This window comes from Periophthalmus magnuspinnatus, chromosome 20 (assembly GCF_009829125.3).
Source record: "Periophthalmus magnuspinnatus isolate fPerMag1 chromosome 20, fPerMag1.2.pri, whole genome shotgun sequence".
In the NCBI taxonomy this organism is placed as follows: Eukaryota; Metazoa; Chordata; class Actinopteri; order Gobiiformes; family Gobiidae; genus Periophthalmus; species Periophthalmus magnuspinnatus.
In genome coordinates this window covers 12,083,643-12,109,092 of record NC_047145.1, presented here as the reverse complement: position 1 = coordinate 12,109,092, position 25,450 = coordinate 12,083,643, and the positions used below count along the sequence as shown (strand labels likewise).

At 37.3% G+C, this 25,450-nt stretch overlaps 4 protein-coding genes across 4 annotated transcripts in view; 2 read left to right on the top strand and 2 right to left on the bottom strand.

The window, feature by feature from the left end:
- LOC117388400 (TNFAIP3-interacting protein 3-like) overlaps positions 1-25,450 on the bottom strand; it is a 144,578-nt gene that overhangs the window by 82,697 nt on the left and 36,431 nt on the right. The gene's annotated exons all lie outside the window — the stretch shown is intronic.
- ralaa (v-ral simian leukemia viral oncogene homolog Aa (ras related)) lies at positions 1,023-9,285 on the bottom strand. Its single transcript, XM_033986216.2, has 5 exons — positions 9,047-9,285; positions 7,444-7,654; positions 5,653-5,861; positions 5,005-5,179; positions 1,023-4,349 (listed from the first exon to the last, which is right to left on the bottom strand). Exons 2-5 carry the CDS (start codon positions 7,555-7,557, stop codon positions 4,227-4,229), a joined length of 621 nt encoding a protein of 206 aa, XP_033842107.1. The 5' UTR covers positions 7,558-7,654; positions 9,047-9,285; the 3' UTR covers positions 1,023-4,226.
- On the top strand, positions 9,269-15,362 carry zgc:111976 (uncharacterized protein LOC553663 homolog). Its single transcript, XM_055230244.1, has 18 exons — positions 9,269-9,281; positions 9,447-9,479; positions 10,092-10,177; positions 10,882-10,957; positions 11,707-11,761; positions 11,843-11,969; positions 12,048-12,076; positions 12,419-12,490; positions 12,568-12,642; positions 12,700-12,776; positions 12,856-12,915; positions 13,090-13,195; positions 13,274-13,398; positions 13,589-13,695; positions 13,767-13,950; positions 14,034-14,129; positions 14,429-14,531; positions 14,961-15,362. The coding sequence occupies exons 3-18, from the start codon at positions 10,094-10,096 to the stop codon at positions 15,319-15,321; spliced, it is 1,737 nt and encodes a 578-aa protein (XP_055086219.1). The 5' UTR covers positions 9,269-9,281; positions 9,447-9,479; positions 10,092-10,093; the 3' UTR covers positions 15,322-15,362.
- The window catches only part of LOC117388742 (F-box/LRR-repeat protein 7-like), a 34,154-nt gene continuing 26,827 nt past the window's right edge, over positions 18,124-25,450 (top strand). Inside the window, exon 1 of the mRNA XM_033986324.2 lies at positions 18,124-18,612. Coding sequence (XP_033842215.1) covers positions 18,576-18,612 — 37 coding nt within the window. The 5' untranslated portion in view covers positions 18,124-18,575. The remainder of the gene's footprint in view (positions 18,613-25,450) is intronic.

The following is a 25,450-nucleotide window of genomic DNA, read 5'->3' as shown; positions in this document are numbered from 1 at the left end:
CCTCACAAAAGAGTAAATAATAAGTACAAACAAATACAGTATTAGATTAAACTTTACGTATTATATACTGACATGCAGAGGTGGGTAGAGTAACCAAAACTTGTACTCAAGTTAGAGTAACGTTACTTCAAAATGATAATGTTGAAGTCCAAGGAATTATTAAAGTAAGAGCAGTGATACGAAGAATACTCTGAGAATGGATTTAGTACAGTACTAAATCCATTAAAACATACTTTGTATTGCATTCCGTTACTTGGTTTAATTAGAGTAATATATTCTGAATACTTAGCATACATTTACATCGAGTTGGATTTGAATTAGAGTTAAAAAATGCAACATAGGATTAAAAACAGATTTATGTTTGTTTCACGTTATGCATTTCCTATCATAAAGAGAAGGAAAAAAATGACACTTGCCCTCACCAGAAGAGTGGGGTTTTGTTTTTCTCACTATTTACGTGTCATTCAAAGTCTAAATTGTGCGATCAAGCAGTGCAATGTATTCCTTTGCTTTTAGGAAAATAATTGTATTCAGAATACCACCAAATGAAAAAGTAACTGTACCAGAATATAGTTACTCAAAATGTGTATTCTGAAAATGTATTTTTGGTACATGTATTCAGTCACTTCTCAACATTGACTGACAGTAACATAAAGAGTAACTGTTGGGGCATAACATCAAATTTAAAATTTGAAGCTAATGTAAGTGGAAGGCAAAACATAAAATTATGCACAAACTCTGGTATTTCCAAAGGATTGTCACAAAAATGAGACAAACTACTGAAAACTAAATCATATCTGAAAACACAGTGTAAGAAACACATGTTGAAATAATTTCATATTGTCAACATAAAGCTTTTGTCATTTGTAGGCTTACAGTGGAACCAAACTTTTACTCAAGTAAAAGTACTGTTGCATCAATAAAAAAAAAAAATTTGAAAAAAAGAAAAAAACCTAAGTAGGCAATGTTGCTAGACAACCCACCTCCGCTAACACAGATAATACTAAACAAACACACACAATTATTATTAGTAATATCCACTTTATTTGCCATTTCCAAATGAGTCACAAAATGAATTGAAATGTAAGCATTGCTCCTTGCATTCACCAACATATAGGCTACATTAGTGGTTATGTCTAAAATAAAGTAATAAGTAAACATGACGAAAACATGTTATTAAAAACATCCACTCTGCCATCCGGGCAATTTATTCCAACTGGTATAATAGTATTACTATAAAAGGCAAGTTAATTGAATACTCAGAAGAATAAAACGCTCAAAGCTTTCACACATTTAGTTAAATATTACCCACTCCCTTGAAAACATTTGGGCGATTATAATATGGGCTATGATACACAAACCAAAGGTAAACAATACATGACCAAAGATAATGAATTCAACATAAGCAGAAATTGTAATTAATGTGTCAACTTGAATCGTCATAGCTCCTCAATTGAAACAATGTAGACTTTTGTCTGTGGCTTTTGCTTACTCTAGTCTTGAGGTGTTTCAGTCATGTCTTGGTTAACTGCGAGCTAGCCCTTTACACAGATTTATCGAAACAACATTTTAAGCCTTCTAAAATCAACATTTTTGAATATTAAGTTCAAAACATGCCTCCTTTCTCAACTTCCATTCTTACACACACTGTGCTTTTCAATAAACACATAAAATGTGATTTGCAATAGTCAAGTCTATGTTACAAGATTAAAAACACAAACGCTGATTTTAATTTACAGGCAAGCTTTTAAGCAAATCCAGAGCTTAACAAGTAAATAATTGTGACAGTAGTTTGCTGCAGGTAGTGTTTAGATACATTCTGTCAAATTCCTCATTTTGCATAGAGTTTGGATTAGGATAATTTGTTTCTTCATAACATCTCCCTCTGAAAGTTTAAGGTTTGTAACTGTAGGAAAAATTAAGTTAAATGTTGGACGAGATCAAGCATCAGTCTTATGTTATATGGACAATTACATAAAGATTAAAAAGACAAATTGTGGTTGGAAGAAAGCAAAAATCACAGTGCAGTGTGGTCAATGTAACCAAATTAAACCCGTGACAGTCTTCATCCACAAGTTCATTTTTAATGGTTGTTGCCACACTATTCTCATCAAAGGAGACAAATATACATGTTTTTACCACAAACTAGCTCACATCATCAAAACTATACAGCCAAGCAGAAGGGGAGAAGTGACCACATTCACAATGGACAGAGAGGCAACAGTGATGCACTGTACATGACTGACTAGAGCCCTCTTACCTGGTCATGAGAAAGCTTAACTTTCCTCCAACCCTTCCCGATATTTACACATAGTTTACATAAAACACACCAGCCTCGGCACAGAGCTTTTCCTGGTGATGTTTACCTTCTAGATTGATGGGCACTTGTATGTGCTAGCAAGCATGTTTCTTTGGTGACTGAGACATTTTTGGACACTTTCAAAAAGTTTTCTGGTCATTTCTATCTTTACATTGACAAATTGATGGGGCCTTAAAGTGCATTTGACAGATCAGTATGTTTTTCCAATTATTACTTCGTTTGGTAGAGGAAAATTTGTATTTCATTTTCATTATGATTTTATGTCAAGTAAGAGGCAGTTTGTGAAGAAAAGTAGAAAACAAAACATTGGAAAATATAGGAACTAGAAAGTAATCAAATGTCATTAATTACATCTGAAATACAGTGACAGTTTAAGCATTGATTGAACAATATAAATGTGTTGTCAATTTTTTACTTATCAAATCATAATCACTGTGTAATGTAAAAGCCAAGTGTTGGCCCTTGTTAGATTACGGTTGCTAGGTAACATACATCTATGTATGTCATATCTGCTGCCCGTGTATAACAGCAAGTAAAACTATAAATTTCACCAAAAGTACAGACCTAAAAAAGACAAGACAAGACTAAGTAAAATCTTAAATATAATGATGGTGACTATGATTTAGAGAAATTAGTAGTCAAACCTGTCATATGCACTTTAATTGTAACAACAGACGCAATGCATTTAGCATGACAAACACATATTAATTACATAAATATAAGCCTGTTCTTAGAAAGCATTTCAGGATGTAGTGTTTGAATTAAAATACAAAGCACCAGGGATTTCTATAGAAAAAAAAATCACAACAGAGGTAATTTTAACTGACCAAAATTGAAGTCTAAACAAGAAAAACTATTATGATTAAATATTATTATGAAGTGGAGCAGTCTGATTCTTAGTGTTGATGTAGTTTGTGTAGTGTAGATTGAGGGGCAAAAAAAAATAAATTAAATTAAAAAGAAATACAAGACTATAGAAAACAAAAATTAGCAAACTGGAATGGCATCAAAATTCAGCTCTGGCTTTGTTTTAACAATAGCCCATTTGTGTGAAGGAAAAAGGCTATACAAATTGAGCAGTGCAATGTACATGTTCCGGGGTGGCACTTGATGAATTTTGGCTGTAATAAAGATGGCTATTGAAAAAACGATAAGAACAGATTTATTTTTTTTACTAGGGGCTTTCCACAACTGAATTTTAGTTTCATATTCCCCTTTGAATCTGTGGTTGTTGTATTTTTTTTTCCAATTTGCACTGCACAGTCATCTGAATATACTATACACATTGAACTTTACAATAAAATGTTGTTTCATTCATTTCAAAGCTGTCAAGAAGACTAGGTCTAAATGAAAACACCATCCACTTATTAATGTACTGTGGTTAAAGCAGACCTATTATGCAAAAGCAACTTTTTAGATCTTTTAACCATGTTATTGTCGATTCCACTCACCATCTACTCTACTTCTCCAATTGTAATTGGTGATGCACACAGGATTCGGCCGCATTGCGTAGTCATTTTAGGTACAAATGGAAAAAAAATCTGCTTGCTAGCCTGGTCTGCAACTATTCATTAGAGTTTCTTTTATTAAGTAATTTTAGATGAATATTGTGATTTAAAATGTGCAAATTATAACATAATGATCCATGGATGGATCATTATGCAGACACAAGCACAATAGGTCTTCTTTAAAAGAAAGAGTACATAAATGATTTTGGAGTGTTAGCACATAAAAAGTTAGAGCTATAAATGGTGTAAGCAGTGCCACATTACTACTACCTGCTGTACGATCAGCGCTCCTGTAGATTAGGAGCTGAAAGTCACGGTCAGGTATGGGCACGAAATAAATGCAAAAGTCTGAGAAATGTATATATGTACACAGGCGGTGCACCTGCTTTTGTTTACCACTATAAAATGCAGCATCTCTCTCGAATTCTCTTGGCCAAGCTTTTACTCTTCTTCTTCCCATTCTTTTCTTTGCTGTCCTCCATTTTTCGTGCGCGGATTTCCCTCATGAGGTCAAAGAACACCTGGAATAAACAAGATTTAATTAATTCATTAAAATGTACTCTTGTAAAGAGAAATGCTCTTTAGATTATGCAATGCATGTTATGAAAACAAATGGACTGTAAAATATAATCCATTAATTCTACATAGCATTTTTTCAGGTAATAACAAATAGGCCTGTCACGATAATTACTATATTGACTTATCGTTCAGTATATGATGGAACAATATATTTTGGGGGTCAGTATTTATTGTGTGTACATTTTCTTTGCACCACTGGGGAGATTTTTGTTATTTTTGGTTATATGATAAGATTTGAGCTGAGGTTGAATGAATAATTTCTTAAACTCATTACAGATGCAAACTAAGTCCTAAAGTGTTTCATTCTGCGGTTCATTTACTGGAGCTTGTTTTAGTATTTAGAATACTTTTTGTGGTTTAAATCTACTCTTGGGTTTTTCTTTCAGTGGCATAAATTTCAATATTATTGTTTATCATCTACATTTACTTCAGTAATATATTGCACTTCAAAATGTGTTATTGTGACAGTCCTAACTAATACAAAATTCTGACCTGTCCTCCAGCTCAATTTAAACATAAGGATTTCAGAATGTCATGATGCCATGTGAAGCCAGCCCATTTTGAAAACTATTGTGAAACTCTGATAGAAGGACTGACCTTATCCACATTGGCCCGGGTTTTAGCAGAGGTCTCCACGTAGCACACACCCCATTGCTCAGCGCGCGCTTTGGCTTCGTCTGCGCTCACCTGCCGCCGGTCGTCCAAGTCCGACTTGTTACCCACCAGGAGAAAGGGCACGTTTTCATCTTCTTTCACCCGCAGAATCTGCTCTCTGAAAAAAATTTAATAAAAAAACATTATTAGCATTCACTTCAAACTAAATGACAGGTAAAAAAAAAAAACTATCAATAATTTACAAAGTTAAAGGTGACCATTTAAATTTGTAGGAAGGGGGTTTTTAAGGGCCTGTTTTTTCCATGTATTAAGCAAAAATTGTCTTGCCCCCGTACAGATATACTGTAGAAGCAGATCTTGAGGTCAAAAGTGCACTGTGTACTGTGTGCATGAAATTAAAATTTAGTGTTTTATTGTCTGAACATCAGGAAGTGTGTGGTTAGCATGTTAGTTGTTGTGCTGTTGCATTACCACCATGTCAAAACTCTGCTCTGAATTCATAAATTAAATGAGAAATAACTTTTGACCTTTGGATTTTTTGGACAGTAAAAAATCAGGTTTGCGTAGATCACAAATAAAAAGCACAAGTACATAAAATATCATGTAATCTGCAGCCCAACAATACTGAACCTGAAGTCTACTGTGGCTGCGAAGGACTCCAGCTCAGTGATGGAAAACACACAGAGGAAGCCCTCGCCACTGCGGAAGTAGTTGTCCCGAATGGCCGCATAGTCCTCTTGTCCAGCCGTGTCCAGGATGTCGATCTGCACCTCCTCTCCGTCCAAAACCACCTTCTTCCTGTAACTGTCTGCTTTGGTCGGCTCGTAGTCCTCCACAAACTATGAAAGGAAACATTTTATTTTATAGAAATTATAGTACATGTGACAGATTTTCATGTTTTTCTAATTATTACTTGGTTTGGTGGGATAGCATCTGTGGTAAATATGTATCATAGTTTGATCTCAAGTTTCAGTTTGTTGAATAAGGTGAAAAGAAAAGCACAAAAATACAGGAAGCAGCAGTGAGTTCTTAAACCAACAACTACCAGTCAAAAGTCTGGATACACCTTTTCTTTCATTGTGTTTTGTTTTTCTTTATGTTTACCACTTTCTACTTTTCAGATACATATAGAAGACATTACAAAAATCAAAAGGCTCACGGTAAAAACCAGACTTGGACAGACATATCCATGCTTTTGTCTCCAGTACATTAGACAACTGCAACGGCCTGCACAGTGGCCTCTCAAAATAAGCTGTAAGACAGCTGCAGTACAGTACTGCTGTACAAGTCTCTCCATGACCAAGCACCAAAGTACATCTCCAACATGTTAGTGTCATATGAACCATGAAGCACTTCAGGGACCAGCCTCCTGCTGGTACTCAGAGACAGGAATAAACATGGGGACAGCATTTCAGTTTTATGAAGCTAAAACCTACAACAGTCTTTCTGAAGATATAAGACTCTGCTTTGACAATGTTTAAATCCAGACTCAAAACAGTTCTGTTTAGCTGTGCATATGACTGAAAGGTTTATGAAGATTTGTTTGTATTGTGATTTTAATATCTTTCTTATTCTGTAAAGTAAAAATTGCTTTGTGTATGAATTGTGCAATACAAATGAACTTGCCTTGCCTTGCATGATCTCATCAGATCTGAGAAGCCAGGCGAGGCTGGGCCTGGTTAGCACTTTGATGTGAGACCGTTGGGAATATCAGGTGCCACAGTGGGGCGTCAGTGGTAAAAAAAAACAAAACACTGTTGTGTCCTTAGGCAAGGCACTTCACACACACATAAAAATGGTGTGTGCGTGAGTGTTGATGATTGGAGGGGCTGTTGGTGCAGCTACATCTATCTGATGCATTATTATCATTATTATTATTATTATTATAATTATTATTAGAAATAGACTGATATATCAATTGGCCAGTCTATCAAGCTGCTATTTGGGCTTTTTACTGTATCGGCTATCAGCCTTTGATCTTCACCATAGGCCGATATTTTGTTTTAGTCAATCAGCTGCCTAAAAAATACACACAATACTTTATATTAACTCTTTAATACAAAGTAATAACTCCACAAAATGTGACCATACAGCTCTCTTATAGATTTGTGGTAAAAAAAAAAAAAAAATGCTTTGGGTGAGTTTGTAGTAAATTTAAATTAGATCATTTGGGGAAAATAACGCATCATTCCAACATATCGGTCCAAAATTATTGGAAGAGCTTTTCAGCCATCGGTTGTTCTGCAGTTCTGTATTCTAAACAATCGGTATCAGCATCGAGCACGAAAAGACCCATATTGGTCAATCTCTAATTATTATAATACAAATATATTTATGTTTACTATGTTTTACTTAAATGAGTAGTCAAACTTGCACTGTAAACCAATATGATACAGTATGATACATGAAACACAAGCTCACCTCGTCATACATGAACTGCAGAGTGAGGGCTGATTTGCCTACACCTCCGCTGCCCACCATGATCACTTTGTGGAGGGCTAGAGAGTTCTGGCCTTTAGGCTTAGCAGCAGCCATGGCTCTGTGTACCAAGAGATTGGAGTGCAGAGGGGTCAAAGTTCAAGGTGACGATTATGAAATGGAGGCTGCAGTAATCAATCCAGGATCCAAGCAGCTGCAAGAAGAGAAAGGAAAAGCAAAGTTTGTTTCGTCATCACTTCTGAGGCTCAGGAATCTGTTTCAATGGTTTGGCTTGTCTTCAAACTGGAGAAATTATTACTGCAACAGTATTACAGCATGTGCTCTTTGTCGTAGAATTTGTGTCTGATAATTAGGACTCATAATAATAACAAAAGGATATGTTTCAATCTCAAGGCCAAGGACAGATGATTTGGAGATTTTGCCTGTACTGCAGACAAAATGTAAAACGCAGATTCAAATTCACAGAAAGTTCAACATTCTTTCACCAGCTTAAACAAGATTTATGGTGGCACTTTCTTCTCTTGTAGTTAATAAACCATGTAAAACAATGTAGGGAAACCTATTTTTAAATCAGTACAGCCAGTGCTACCCATACTGTGACAAGAGCAAATACACTATGATATGTGCCAACACAGTCCAACCTAAGCTCAATGTGTGGGAATACCATGATGTGGAGTGAATGCTGAGCTCTCTCATCTGAAAGACCTTTGGTAAGCAGTGATAAGGGTGGGAATCAAGCCAGGAGGTCATTACACAAATTAACTAAACACTCAGCTCGGACAAGACTCTGTTAGATTTAGTAGTATCCTGAAGGCACTGTCATTCACCTATCTGAGCCTCTTCTGTTAGTGAGGAAATAAACAGCCCTGAGCTGCATTTTAAATGCACCCATTAGCGCTGGAATGCACTTGCATTAAGCACACCACTATACATGCAGTATGTAGTGCTTTTGGTTTCTTAAAGTTATGTTAAAAGAACTATTTTATTAAAAGATTTCCCTAACTAGTGCAAATAAGCATTCTCGTCGCAGTAGTTAATTGCATTAGCATCATTAGAGCTATTAAACCAGTTAATAATCCGTGGCTTATAAAATTGGCCACTAGTTTGACAGCAAAGCCATGACTAATGTTGTGTTGCACATATCAGATGAGTGAAGTCATTTAATCAGACCTCACAGCTGTCGGCCTGGACGTGATCACACCTAAACTAACGTTTATACACGTCAAGTGTTTAAGTTTACGGATGTCTCACAGCCACATCCTACCTGCTGATTAAAGAACTAGCAGGTGGAATAATAGTAAGAGGGTGGCTAAAAAGCTAACCTTCTCGCATTGGCAGCATCTTAGTCCACAATTAGCATTATTGAGCAGCATATACACAGCTACACTGAGAGCGTAGATAACACACCACATTTGCACAGATGTTTCTGTATTCTGATCTTATTTTGGCTAACCGGTGGCTAAAACGGCTAGCGAGTCATAACAAGCAGCTAATCATCACAACTAAATTGTACAATATAAAATGTCAAAACGGCATTTAAAGCTATCTGATTGACTATTGTTAACTTGTCAAGCACACCACGTACCTGTGATAATACCCCGTCTGGCCTGGCACCGTTTGGGCGAGGGCGTTTAGCAGATGAAATGAAAAGACCTAAACGTTAGCTCCGCCGCTGCCTGTTAGCTCATGTTAGCTCGCTGATGCTAACTCCGGAGACACCACCGCTGGGAGGGAGCTGCTACACCCGAGTGACCGCGCGTTCTGTGGGCTTGGCTCTGTCTGACAACGCCCGCCCGCTTTGGAAAACCGCACCTCGACGAGTTTGATTCAATGCATTTGTCATTTCGAAACATTTATAACCTGCAGGGTTGTGGACTTTATTGTTTTATATGTTGTAAATATGTTAGAATTTAAAATTAATGATCTTACTTAAATGTAGATTAATGAGTTGTTTAGCATAATTAATGCACACGTTTGTCTTGCAGGACAAATCGCTTAAAGGTCGAGGGACTCAACAGGTAAACTCTGCAATTTTATTTTCAAAATATCCAAATTATCAACTATTTGTTAAGTCAATATAACCTAAAGCCATAATTTGGGACAAATGGGAAACTTTTCTCAAAATGTGTTGTCACACCTTGAGCCAAAAAATCTTCCACTATGTAAATGTTTTGGTGGAGGGCTACATGTCCTCACGGAATACTCACTGCTCTGTCTGAAATGTTCTACGGTTAAAATTGATCTGTCATGCATTCTTTAAAGTAAGCAAGTAAGTAAGCATTATAGTAAGCTTGATGCTATACTGTGGAACATTTCAGGCAAAGCTTTAGCATCTCCATGTAGTCAAGGCAACAAGTGGCAGACCATACACTAGAATAAGTTACACAGTGCACCTTTTAAATTAGCATTTGAAAGTGCAAGAATACTGTTCACATGTTTTCCCTATATTCTGTTATTTTTTTCATTTTTCTAGGTCTAATGGTGAAAAGTAGTAAGAACATTTAGAAATTGAATTTATTTTCATCTGACTCCTGAAGTGTATCACACTTTTTAAAGCAAAGAAAACTTTGCATATGAATATATCAGTGTAAAATATAAATATGGTTATAATTAGGTAATGTCTTTCGTAGAAATGGAAACTATCATTTCTGGTCTGCACAGAAAATTTTCAGAGAAGTCATGGAACGAGACGTTTCAACTTGTGAGAAGATGTATGGTAATGTATCACTGTATGGGCCTATACATAATAACATCAATTTTACCAGCTTGAAAATGCATAGCTCTTATATTTGTAACAAGTAGTTAGATCCTGGTACGAGCTATTTGGGTTACATACAAGTGAGGTCATTTACCCCAAAACACACCACCCATTGTTTTTCCATCAGCTTTGTGTCCACTGACAATTCATTCTATCACAACTAAGATCATTACTTCACAGCCAAGTTGAAAAACAATAAGCCTAATACTAATTCCATATCAATTTTTGCCTGGATGACGTTTCAATTTTGACATTGTTTTAGATCAGTGTTTAGTCTTCTCATGCAGAGACAAACTGATAACCAAAGTCGTGCAAGGCTGGCTTATTTTAATACGATTTGTCATGGGTGGAGCAGCAATGGAGATAGTACTTGGGATTACAGTAAGTGGGGCTTGGCAGTGGTCAGTTACTCTGGGCCAATGATTACTTGGTGGGCTGAAGCAATGTGTGGTCCAGAAGGGATAAAGAAGCCAGGCGTAGTCATAAACTGCCAATAGGGCTGCATCTTAGACTTAGATAAAGCTGATGGTATGAAGCTCCGGGGGTTAAAATGTGTTTGCACAATGGGTGATGAATATAGGTTAAAGCCAAAAACAGTTTAAAAGATAATAGGAGGACAAAGTTATGGTTGGCTTGTTGTGAACCTCTATTGTGGTCTCTAGGATAAATCCAGAGATGAATCCAAACCGTGTGAACCCTTGATGAGATCCATGCAACGGCTCCAGGAGGTTTTTAATGGTAATAAATCCAAAATCTTTCAATATTAAAGGGGTCATCAAATAATTGAATAGAATATATGCAAATAGATGTTTCTGTAGAACACCATTGCCAGTAAAATCATGCTTTGTATATTAACAAGGTATGTAGAAAAACATTGGAACTTTGTTTTAAGTACACAGTGTACTTTTTATTTTTTTGTCAGGTGCCATGTTACTTGCATAATTCCACGGGAAAAGTAAAACCATATGTCCGTGCATTCTCCATTCTCTAATATTGTGGAATATTATAGCCAAAACAACGTTTCAATGGAGACAAGCCGGTGGATACCCTCCTCCAGGCCAGATAAGAGTCAGGTTTGTGGAGATGCAAGCCTGCTCATAGTAAGAACGGATGTTTTTCTGTGCATTAAAAACTACTCAACTGGGGGAAAGAAAGCTTTTAGTTTTGAGCAAAAAGTTAGTCAGTGCAGCTTTAAAGATTGCATAGTAAAGGTCTAGAAAGAAAAATAAATGGAAAACATTTTTGTAATTTTTCTATATTTTGAATTCAAAATGGAAATTACCGTACTCAGATGTATGGTATGTGGTGGTTTCACACAATTATAAAAAATATGACATTAACATTATAACCATTTTATTTTTGTGTTATTTTTTTAATAATTATAATGTTTAAGCTACTTTTTTATTATCTTAACCAAAGAAAACCCAACAACAATTTTTTTTGCCAATTCCTGCTCACATTCTACTTGCATCCTGTTTTTGTTCCAGTGTCCTCCATCAATGGCATGAAAACTCGACTGGAAACTATTGCTAAACAACAAGGGTAAACCACTACTATTAACCATTGCTGCTGATGATCATGTTGGTGTGGGCTGTCTCTTTGAGCTTTGTATTTCCAATCCAGGCTGGGCTTCCATGTCAGAGATGGCACATGTTATCTGACTGCAGACCTCTTCTACCTGGAGGTGGTGCTGTTGCCCTGTGGGGAAGTGGAGGTGGTCAAAGTGGCCCCACTCGGAGGGGCCCCTGTGGTCAGTCTACTTTGTCATTTGAAAAAAAAAAAAAACATTACATGAAACCTACACTAATGAAATGTAATTGTTTTGCAGCCCAGTGAGTCATTTCTGGAGGTGCTGAGGTAAGAAAGAGTTTAAAAGCCCTTATTTTTACTGTCTTAAAAATATGAAAAATAGAACTAGTTAAACTGTTTGCAGTGGTCAGAAGTTATTCCTCACTTAATTTATGCTTTCCAAACATCCTAATTATTTATCATGATGAGTTTATTTTTGCTTTTCACAACTTTCAGAGGCCAGTGCAGAGTTTTGCCATGACAACAACTACCATGCTAACACACACCGTATAATGACACAGCTATTTTGACCTCAAAACCTGCTTATATATATATCTGTACTTGGGAAAGAACAATCAGGTACACTACCTTTAAGATAACACTAAATACATGTTTTTGCTGCCTCTGTAGATCTAAAGATTTTGCTAAGTTTTCAAAGAGGCTTGGAGATCTTTTCAGCCAGTACAACATCCCTGGAGACAAGTATGTTTTAGCCACAGGGATTGGGCAAAACAACTGCATAAATACAGGTAAAGAACACTGTTTTTATTATTTTGCAGTGAATTAAAACTGAAACTGTTTGAGTCCCTGCAAGCCTTGGGAAAAGATTTAGAGCAAATATCACATTTACCAAGGTGAGTGCTACAAATCATTTGATGAATTCTGTTTCCATGGTCTGCCTTTGCTTTCAGGACCTCAGTTGACCCTAGTTCTCAAACTGACCACATAAACAATGGCATTGTTGGCACGGTTACATTTGGAAAAGAAGGTCAGTGAGAATGGTCACTGTCCACATAATGGATGTGTGTGTGTGACTGTTTCATAGCATACATCCTTTTCTGCTGCAGATTGTCCATTGACTGTTCAGTTCTTTGTGTCTCCTGACATTGGATTGACTCCTGTTTCTGGTAAAATGCTGGTGATTCGCAATCATATTTTAAATCAGAAAATACATCATTACTTCATGAGCATTTTATTCTATAAATTTGTTCATTTCTATTTGATTTGTGCATCCCTTTACAAATCCCACCTCACTTTATATAAACCATCAATGACATACTCATCTGCACTTTCTGTCCCAGAGGCACAGGTCCACACAGCCCAGCTGACCATCGGGCTCAGCGATGTTCCCCATCGCCTCCAGGTGGCATCCTCCATCTCCCAGCCTCCACAGCTTGATGCACACGGGTACAACCTCCCACAGGTGTACTACCTTTTTTCACACACTTATGCTGTATTAGTAACATTCTGCCGCTATTTGTTCAGATACCCCATGTTTAAATCTCCAAATGAAGTGCCATGTGATCAGGTGCCAGCCTGTTTCCTGCTTAAGCTGGAGCCGGCAGTTGCAATGGTGCCATCTTTGTGGAACAGGCTCAGTCAGATCACTGGTGAATTTAATTTCCAACACAGTATTTCCCATTGTTTTCATTACTCATCAGTAGAGTGCAAAGTAAGTTAATGTTTGAATGCAATGATAAACTACTAGACTACTTATGATAACAGATATTTTTCATTATCAGCACCGCTTACTATTATTAAACTGTTAGGCATTAAAATGGCTTTCTGCCTATGTACTAGATTTGCCAGTACCAGATGTTGACCTGCAGTGGGCACCATTGCCCAATCGTCTGAGTACAGACAGCCATAAGGAGACTTCAGATGGCCAGGATGTGATTTCTGCTGTGGTAGGTTAATAAAAGACTTGCATTCATATATTAAACAATGCTATCTAAACTTACTCTTATCTTGTGTCCAGACTGTAGAAGGCAGGATGCACACATATGTTTTCCCAGCAGAAGCGTGGGAGGGGCATAGAGGCACTTTGGTGGATACTGTTTCCTTCACCCATCTGTCCCATGTGCCGGCCTTACTCAAGGTGCTGCGTCACCAGTGTGCCATTAACTCTGCGCTGATGAGTGCAATAACACCCAAATGTCCAAGTAAGCTACCGGTATACATTTTTTCTCAACAACTTGAAAAATATTTTGAGTTGATTATGTAACAAATGTGTGGGTTCTACCAGGTCTCTTCTCTGAGCTGCATTTTGAAGTCCTCCCAGAGACCAACACAAGCTTCACTGTCACCTTCCACAGACCTGACACAGACTCTCTTGCTGTCTGTGAGCAGCTCTTCTCAGATATGACTTTATATTAAGTACAGTTTTCTCAAGACACTAAGATTAATGTGATATGGACTTGCAGTATATTGTATTAGTAGTAGTAGCAAATAGTATTATATTTGTTATGTTCATCCTAGCAGAATATCTCCTTATTTGTACATGAACTGTTGTCACTTCTACCAACTGGTGTCAAGCTAAGAGAAAAATCATGAATGTACTTCATATATAAATACAGAAAGTATACTTTTACTACTACATCACATGTAGTAGTAAAAGTATAAAGTACTTTGTGTTGACAGTGGTGGTGGACGTCCCTGGCTCTCATCAGGTGACCTGCAGACTGTTTGGGGCAGGACTGGACGATCCATCATTGGAAGAATGCATCTCTGCTGTTATGAGGAGGTTGGACATATAAATCACAGTATATTTGTTCATTGCCATTGAGGCATTATCTAAAAATATACTGACAAGGTTGATTTATTATTATATTATATTTCATGTTTCATAACATGTCTTTATAGTATACAAATATGTATACTGCCATCAAAGGAACATGGTCTATGTAAATGTGTGCATATAAAATGTATAAAATACAAAAATCAAATTTTCACAATGACATGGGATGGCATGGTGGTTCCCAAACTATGGTACGGGTATCTCCAGGGGTACACAGAATGACCTAGGGGGTGCGAGTATATATATATATATGTTTGGATCTCCCTGGCTAGCTTTTGCTTCAATAATGTATAATATAATCATAGAGCATCCTGTAACTTTAATGTGGTATGATGTATGCAGCATCCACAGACATTTTTGTAATTTTTCCCTCAGGTGCCATTCCCTCCCTATGACACTGCAGACCTTATACAGTAAACTGAGTGAGAGAACCTCCTGCCCAGCTCTCCTCAGCAGTCCAACCAGCACAGAGCAGGCAGACAATGACCACGTGTCTCCCTCCGACGTCTCCTGCGCCATGGACACAGACGACACCTCCAACACATTCTCCCATGATCCCACTGTGCCAGAGGACCACGCCACGGCTCTGTCCAGTTACGCCGCTGTGTCTGTATCCCAGTCTGAGCTAGTGCCTGAAATAAACCCGAGTCCGCCTGTCGACCCCTATCCCATTGCTCCCGTGGGTGTGTTTTCACCTTGGATGACCAATAATGACCAACTAGCAGAGCTCATTTAGTTGTTTTAAAGGGCATATGATTTTCATGTTTTTCTAATTGTTTGGTGGGTAAATCTTTATTATACCTTATCTTTTTTTTTTTGTCTGGTGAAGTTTATTGTTTTACTTTGGAGTGGTTGGACAGATATGACACACATAGTAGAGGTAATTCCAATTGTGTTGCCTAAATTGCACAATAGTTATAATTAGACAAATAAAAATGGATGACAACACCTTTATTTTGTTGAATCAATGCTTAATCTGTCAAGAAAATGTCTTCCTTCCTTGTAAATTGTTCTTACGTTTTAGGTAGATTTCTCAGTGTCAATGCTACTTCCTGTATTTTTGTCTGTTTTTTTTTACACAAACTGGCACTTAACTGATGAAACTGTGACCAATATTAGCCGCAGGTACTATCTCACCAAACCAAGTAAAATCTGTCACATGCACTTTAAGAAAAAAAGTACAAAAATAAAGGAAGTAGGACTGAGTTTGGAAAATGGAACACCTATCTACGTCACAACAAAATTCCATCCAAAACAATTTACCTGCTAGGAAGAACCTTCATTTAACAAAATAAAGGTGTTTTTATTGCTCTCATCATAACTATTGTGTAAATTAGATGTTATGGCCCTGGTTAACAGTATCGTTGATGGGTAACTGTTATGGAATTACCTCTAGATATGTCATATCTGCTGCCTTTGTTCAACCAGGAAGTTAAATTATAAACTAATCATCAAATATATAATATAATCAAAATGTGAAAACTAGTCAAGACTCAAGAGTTTTAGTGCAATCCTGAATATAATGGTATAAAAAAATCTATAGTGATATAAGCAGTCTAACCTGCCACATGCATTTGAATACACATTTTAAAACCATTAGAACTCAGTAAATCTTTTCACACATTGAAATTGTACTTATAAATGTGCAATTATACATTTTATATGGCTTGTTAATTTGCTATAGTTAAACAGATGACAAATACGTAACCCAGACTTGTAACTGTGCATTCCAGTGTGGCAGAGATAGCTTGGCTGTAAAGGTTTTGGTTTGGCATTTGACCTTGCTTTAGACGGCCAAGAGCCCAGTTGATTGGTACCATGTGAGCCAATCAAATGCTGCTAAAGAACATAATGCATTCTTGATGGTCTGTAAGTATAGACCACACAACTCTCATAAACAACTGGCATGTAAAAATATCACTTTGTTAGTATTTGATTTGGGGTTGTAGAATTCTGAATGCACAATGCTCTCAGTCAAGACGTATTAGCAGAAAAAGCCAGATTTATGATGTAATTCCGCCGGCCTTTAATAGCACAACTAAGCTTTGGATAAATCTATGTTAGAAATAGATTTTGAAACTAATAGACCAACTGTCAACGCCAAACAACTGCTTTTGTCTTGAGGATATCCAATAACCTGTTTGGGAGCTATTCTTGGACACAAATGTTTCTGTATTGTTGCTGCTTCTTCTACTGCTGCAGCTATTGCTACAAGTACTACCTCTAGGATTGTCAAAAATATAGAAAATCAGATACTAATCGATACTAAAACTAATATTTAAACTAGATACTCATTTGAGCAAATATCAATACTACAAAAGTCACAATCACAGGACAGAAAGTGACCTTTCCTGAATAGCTTTAGAATGATCTTGAGCAGCAACAGAAGTATTGCTGAGTTTCAGATGACATCACAACATTCTACGGGCCAATAATATGGGATACAGATGGGGGGAAGGTCAAATTTATATTGTTAAAATGCAGATTTGTGTTGTAATACAGTGAGTTCTTGAGTGAGTTGTTTAGTCACTAATAGAAATGATGAGATTCAACATTTGTGAAGTTATCATTTGGATATTTTATGACAAAGTAGACTAATCAATAGGAAAAACTGTCTCTTGCCTCCCATCTGGGATTATGACAACATCACATTTTAGAATCTGAAAACCACCAATAAGACACATAGACTAGAGGTCTACACGCCCATGGACCACTATGGAACCTACCTGCACCACTGAGGGATTACACAGATGTAAGACCACATTCTATTGTCTAAATAATTATCATTGTGTTATCAAAATCAGTATTGAGTGTTGAGTCTATTCCCTAGTCTCAAAATCTTACTATTACTACTACTACTATTATTATTACTCCTCTCTTACTGCTATGCTGTCAGTTCAGACATATTTTAGTTTCTGGGTTTAAAAGCGTGGCATCTCTAATTAGTAGATGTATAGTTCTAGTTCCTTACAATTATCCACAGACTACTCAAAATGTCAAGTAAAGTACAGTTACTTGTCTAAATAATAAGTATCAGACGACTTTTTATACAATTAAACATGATTAATTCAATTGTTTAACCCTTAAATACGTTGTTTTAAACCACAAAATCTGAGCTCAGGCCAGTCAGAACAGACAGCAGTGAGACAACCGTGAACTGGGGTGACTGGCACTTGTCCTGTACTTGGTAAATCCTATGTGATATAACAGCCTAAGTACAAGCACAGGGTTAAAAATAAATCTACACAAAGTAATATTGCCCAAATATTACAATTACAATATTCCTTACATTCCAACTTTGCCATTGTCTGTAAATGGACACTTAGCCCGTGGTGACACTGACTTACTGGTAATTACCATTGTGTTGAACCACATGGAATGCGTTTGGTCACACGTCAGTTGAGTTTCCAAAAGCGAGGCGTACGCGTACTTTTAAGAATAAACCAAAGCTGCAATTTCTACTACAAAAGCACTCAGCCACTTGGGTCTGTGAGATATCTAGCTCGCTTTTACTTTTAACCCTTTCTGCACTGTCTCCTCGCTCATCTCTCCTTCGCTCACGTCCTCGGTTTCTTCCTTGGCCATCGTGCGGTCTCTTTAAATCCAGATTTCGCTGGCAGTTCTGTGCGCCCTCACGACTCGTCTGGCTCTCGCTCTGATTGCGCGCACACACACTCCCGATAAACAGCTGCTTACTATTTCAGCCTCTTCTAAACTTTGCTCTCAACTTCCCCCGGAGGAATTTCAGCCATTTTTTCCATCAATACGTGGATATATTCGCGAAGAGAGCGGACAACGTAGATATTTGGAGTTTTGCGTAATTCTTTCTGTGCCTGTTCAACATCTGGATTTGGAGTCAGGAGTTAACGGGCCGACACAAAACTCTCGGGTGTCTACGGTATCTCGATGGAACGAGCGCTTTCTTTCCGGATTGGGATTTAACGGTGTTGGATCAGCGGGGAGACGCGTGTAGATTATGTATTCTATAAAATGGGTGCGAACAATGGAAAACTGTACGGAAGCGAGGGTGAGTACGCACAAGTCAACTATTCCAAGTACCACGTTTTATTCTCTCTCATTATAACGCATTCACTGTCTTGAAACTGAGCATCATTTGTGCGTAAAAGTTCTCCATTGACGCAAAGTTTTAGATGCGTAGCTGAACTTTGACATATACTTTGAGACATACTGTGCGTACTAACCATAAAGGCAATACTTGGGTCATTTAAACGTGCTTCGACTCTGCTTTGTCTTAAATGGTAGTGACTGACCCTACTCCATAGATCCGTTATAATGATGTACATATCCATGCGTACTAGGGACACCTGGCGGCCACATTCAACTGTAATACAATACAGTCACGGCCAAATGAGCTGCATAGAGTGGACACAAACTGTACTCAAGTAAGAATAATGTTACTCTAGTAGAAGTTCAAAGTAGCTGTCTAAGAAATTGCTCAAGTAAGAGTAAAAAAGTATTTCGGAAAATGAGTATCCATGTAACTGCAAATGCCTGGACAAAACATCTGATTTATGATTTAAAGTTAATGCAACTGGAAGGACAAAACATTAAATGATGCACAAAATCTGGTATATTTAAAAGAAAATTGAGAAAAACTATCATATCTGCAAGAAGCACAAATGTTCTAATCATTATATATTGTCGACACACACTTGTAGACTTACTCACAGTGGGAAGAGTAACCAAAACTTTTATTCAAGTAAGAGTACTGTTACTTCAATAGAAATATTAGACTATTCAAGTAGGAGTAAACGCGTGCGGCTAATTTCTTCAAAAAGTTGCAACTGAGTACTATCCACCTCTGCTCACCACATATTAACACTGTAATCCAACAATGGGAAGCAAAAGTTAAATCCAGATGTACTCTCACGATAAGATACTTTGATATAGGCTACTTGGCAATGTTGTATTCTTCATGTCGGCTAATTGGCAACAGAGTAGTAAGGTTGTAGGTTCAAAGATGCATCAGCAGGTCACGAGACTAAACTGACCATGTCGAATGAATGGTCATGCTTGTCTGTCAGTGAGTTGTTGCAATTAACTGTAAAATGTGATGTTCTAAATATAGGGATGTAGCCCGTAGGAAAAATGAATGGTATCTCTTTTGATGTAGTAGTAGATTAGGATACCCTGAGGTAGTGAGCATCATATCTGGGTAAAGTTAACATGAAGTTATTTTTAACAATGGCAGATAAGAGTCTTTGCACTTTAATTTTATTCTCGTGATTTTAAAGCTGCAGTATGCGACTTTTCTGGTGAAGGGTTTTCTGCTTGGCTTGTTTCTAAAGAGGCGTTCTTGCTTTGCCTTGAATGTTCCACACTAAGGCATTAACTTAACTTCTTTCTATCAACCAATTTATTTATACAGATGTTTTGGTTATTTTTTGGGAGTTTTTTTTTGCTCAATATGGGCTCACCTATCCACAGATCTGACCTGTAACTCGGCCTGGTCTCGTCTCCTTGAAGTTAGATCCGTTTAATGCCATACTGCGGAACATTCCAGGCAAAGCAATAACATCTCAGTTGAGACAAGCAGATGGCAGATTGGACTCAAAAAAAAAGTTCCATAGTGCAAGTCCAAACCTCAAAAATGGCAACAGCCACATTATTAACCAAAAGCAGGTTTACACTTGACCTAGTTTAGTCCTGATGTAGACTTGGTTTGGTCCAGTTCTAGTTCTGGTTAAGGTCTGGGTTTAGTCCCAGATGGAATGTGGTGTATGTCCAAGTTGGAAAAAGTGAGAATCTTAAGTAGACCTACCAAGTACATTTGTTTCTCTGAGGGCTTTTAAGAATTATGATTCTGTAATAAAATACCTTATCAGCTATGAATCTCTTCATCCCCTAGTCATTTCTACCAATAGGTTCTTATCATTCAGTCTCTAGATATAATAACAACTTTATCTGGAGTTCCACAGCTTGTAGCACAGCTCATAACAGAAATTGCATAAAATATTGAAATTCTGCTATTTTTATATTAAAAGAACTGCATGTACAATTTTGCTTTTAAATTTCATAAACTTGACCTTCTGTCTCCCCAGGCACAACGTGAACATGTTTAAATCAAATATCACTTTTACTGTCATTACAAAATCAATTGATGTACCTTTTATCTCTATTAAAATGAGGTGGTTTGGTTAACGAGACAATTATCCAATCAGAAAGCGGCTTGAGCCTCACATGAGTCTCTCATTTGGGTTGCCAGTTTCAAAAACAAAATACAATTGGTTTAAACCTAAATTGAGTCTCTAATCTAAATTGTCACGACCTAAACCCCAGCACCTGCAGCCAATCATTAATGAGTGCTAGTGCAGCCAATTCAGCTCAGTGAGTGACATTCTGGAGGTTCTGAGCTTTCACATGAGGCATGGCCTGTCTATGTGCTGAGAAAAAATTGTATATGTTGTTTACCTGCAGGTTAAGACATTGGCAACTCAGGTCCAATTGTGATCGTAGCAGGTTTTTTTAAATGGTAAGAGCACAGGTTACATACATTTCCTTTAATAATAAATAAATTGTCTGTACATGATCATAACAGACTAAATTTCATCTGGAAGTAATCTCAAAATATAAGTATCACAAGATTTGACTGCTACCTTTGTAAACACATAGTAAAGTCTGTCTGGTCTCATACCCAAATGTTGATAAAATCTCTCTGAGTAGCATTAAAGCTGGTGGAATGTATCACTCTCCTCCACATCTAATCTGCAGCATTACTGATTCAAAGAAGTCCAGAAAACAGGCCAGAAATGTTTGGATAAATAACATTCCAGTGTGCTCTCTTTCAAAGTCAATAACTGCAGAGAAAAAGACTGGATCTCTCCATAGTCGGAATAACATGTGGACACGCTCCGCCCGACTGGATCTAGGGTCAGCCAGGACGGAACAGACTGCAGACACTACCGACACTAGATATGGTTAGAAAGGATGGATTTTTGTGGATATCTTGGAGTTTGTGAAAAATAATACCTTTAGTGAATTGGTGCCTGTGGAATGCACTAGGGTTTTAGTCGACCAAACTTTGTATCGGTCAGAGGTGGGTAATACTCAGTTACATTTACTTGGGTAACTTTTTAAAGAAATTGTACTTTTCAGAGTACTTATCTAGCAGCAGACTTTTACTCCTACTTGAGTAATAAGCGTACTGAAGGAAGTTGTGGCTACTGCTCCCACTGTGAGTAAGTCTACAAGTTAAAAAAACGATTTATGCTGACAATATGAAATAATTTGAACATTTGCATTTCTTACTCCGCCCCTTCAGATATGATTTAGTTTGTCTAATTTTTGTGTCTATCCTTTGAAAATACCAAATTTTGTGCATTAATTAATGTTTTGTCTTTCACTTTGTACATCTACTTGAGTAATATTATTTGGAAGTAACATTATTCTTACTTGAGTATAATTCTTGGCTTCTCTACCCACCTCTAAGAATTTCTCAACTACAGGCCTAGAATGCAGCCTGAATGAATGTGAATGGTTGTCCGTGTTATTATTGGAAATACATGTGTAAGACAATAAATAATAGCAATGCATTAGATTCTTTCATACCACTCAAAGCTCTGTACAGTACATGATTCATTCACTCCACACTCAGTAGTGGTAAGATACTATTGTCAGGTTAGACTGAAGTGTGGCTGCCAGTCTGTGCCATCGGCCCCTCCCACCATGTCCAACAAACAGCACTTTCATACTAGGCAAGGTCAGTGTGTCTTGCCTAAGGACACAACAACAGTACTTGGTCCGAGCTGCTGCTTTCTGACCTTGGTGGATGTGCTCCAACCTCTAAAGCACTGTCGCCTACTGAATTTATCTTCACATTGGGAATAGGAGGAAGAAGAATCAGTCAATGGATGATCACATCAAACTTACTACAGGTGTGATGAAGTGGTAAAGGTAATGAAGTAAATGTGTTGACAGTTGACAGTATTATCAACATTCATGGGGTTTGGGAAGAAAATCAGCACTGCTAGTACTATAAAACGGCAAGTCTAAAACAGCAGCCTAAAACCCAACAAATGCATGATTACTCACAATGATTTATTTCAGACAAATAAACAGCAGTTACGGTGTTTATGTTTCTGTACCAAACATCCTTGTTCATGCCAGATCTTGTCAGATCTCCTTAAGCTAAGCGGAGCTGGGCCTGGTTAGTATTTGGATGGGAGTTCACAGTGGGACAGCAGTGCCTTTAGTGCAGGGTGAGCCATATTTTTTCCCAAGAGCCACAGTAGAATCCAGGTATGTGGTCGAGGGCCAGACCAATGGGATCAATGGTGTAATAAATCTATGAATAAATGTCTCTCTCTAAACATAGGCTACTCTAATCTATCTAGTAGGTACATGCTCTAATGCAAAGTGCCATTGTTTTCTTAGGCAAGACACTTCACCCACCTTGCCAAGTATGAATGTGGTATGTTGGTATTGGTGGTTGTCAGAGGGGCTGATGGAGCAGATTAGCAGCCTCCCTTCCTTGAGACTACCCCAGGGCAGCTGTGGCTACAATAGTAGATTACCACCAATGAGTATGGAACAAATGAAAAGTGCTATTTAAAACTAATGCTTTACTGCTATTTTCCAATCATTTATTCAGATTGTTTACTATTTAATTTCCACTAAATGATCTGACCCTTGGATTAGACAAAGTTCTGGTGCAGTTCCTGCTCCCCAGGTCCGAACCCGTGGCTTAGTTGGTTGACGCAGCATCCACCAACCTGAAGACTGATGTTTATACTGGTGTTATCATGATACTAAAATTTCAAATTCAATTTCGATAGTAAAGGAATAGACTCAATACTCAATACTAATACTGATTTTGATTGACATTAAATCATAGTACTTTTTTTATATTACCATGTGGCCTTATATCTGTGTAATCCCTCAGTCATACAAGTAGGTTCCACAAATAAGTATCTAGTTTCGATACTAGTTTTTATGTCGATAAGTATCTGATTTTCGATTTTTGACAACTCTAAATGTAATATGAATATCGTGTGATTTAGGAGTGCAATTCTCTGCGTCTAAAAACTGTTGTAACAAACTTTTGTCGTGGTTTTAATTACAAAGCATTTTTTAATGAAGAACATGAAACAATATTTGTCTCATGCAGCCACACATCGACCACAAAGCCTCCTGACCTCAACTCGTGCTCCAACATCTGTGTGCCTTGAATCCTTCTGAGGACTTTAGTGGAAGCAATAGCAGATGTGCTGTTCCAGTGATGTCACCACAAAATGTCATTTGGACCCTTAATAATGAGCCCCATGGATTTCAATAATTCACAATGTAGGGGACACGCTAAATTGCTCAACCAAGGTAGAATTTGACTTACTTTATAAACTATTGAAACCAGAATCCTGCACCCATTTTTGCATTTGAGCTAAATTTGTTTTGCACCAGTACAGATATATTATATAAGCAGCTCTTGAGGTCAAAATACAAGTTGGCTGTATACTGTCTGCACCCTATTATAAAGGGTTTTATAGTCTGAGGATCAGGAAGTGGGCACTTAGCATGCTTATATGTTAGCATTACTGTGATTTTAGAGATTCAACATTGATTTAACAAAATAATGGTGGTGTCATTTTTTTTTTTTTTTTTTTTTTTTTTTTTTGTATAATCATAACTTGTGTAGCTATGATCAGAGAAAAAAAATCATAACTACATGTTTTTGCCCCTGTTCACGTTGTGTTTGCTAGGAATTTCTGTAAAATAATAACAAATTTTTTTTTTATTTTTATTTTTTGTAAAATTTGTCATTATATTCACTATGTTTTAATAAAAAGTATTCTAACTTGTCATATGCACTTTAAAATAAAAAAGTAAGGCAGACAATATGGATTTCATGAGTCTCAAATCGTTCTGCATTCTTTCACAGAGATATTTTGAAGATATATTGGGATGTGTTGAGTCCCTTTTGTAGTTGCACTTGATAAATATGGATTGTGACTAGGGCTGTGCCAAAAATTGAAAGATCAATATATCGCAATCTAAACTTTGGTCGATCTCGATGATGAGGTAAGCACATTTTAGAGCCAATGGTGTGGCAGTAAGAGCGTGTGGTGCTGAAGAGGAGTCATTGCTTTCTTGTTTAGATGAAAGCTCTGAGTCAGCGCTGCAGTTTGTCTCTGTATGTCTCCTCACGTGTCCTCGCATTTCACAAGTTTTGGTTTAAATTTGCACAATTTGACTGAAAGTGCAGTGTCTCCTTCCCTCCTGCCTCTGTGTGTGCGGTGACGTCTGTCCCTATATCGCCCAGCCCTACTTGGGACACTATGGGAATACCTCTCGAGTTTGACATGCCAGCAGAGTGATGCATACTTGGGTTTTTGATCTTACAGTGGAATGAAGACAGTAAACAACACATTCATATCATGTCACTGTGACAGGCTCCCATAGTGCTGCTCTTTGAAGTTTAAATCTAATAATGCTGGCAAGAAACGTATAGTCACTGTTGTAAATTAAAGTAGCTGCTTCCATATGACTTTGCGTGTTTTACTTTGGGAAAAAGGGAAAAGAGTCATTGTGTGGAAAAAAGTAGTGATATGATAGCATAATTAGCATCATGTGGATCAGTCAAATGGGTAAACCGACTATTTGGAGCATTCTACCATGTAATAAAGTTCTTTCATCAAAAACATGCCTGAAGAGGTTATGTCATCCATGCATGTTTGAGTAATCTTAGGATCTCTCCCTGGCCCTATTCGAACCCTCCTTATGGTGAGCAGAACTATCCTATCCAAAGCTCAGCCCACAAGCCTATGTCATCCAAGCTCCTGCACAGCACTTTTTTCTTAAATATAGAAAAGCATGATGCAAAACAACACACTACTTCACAAACCTGATGT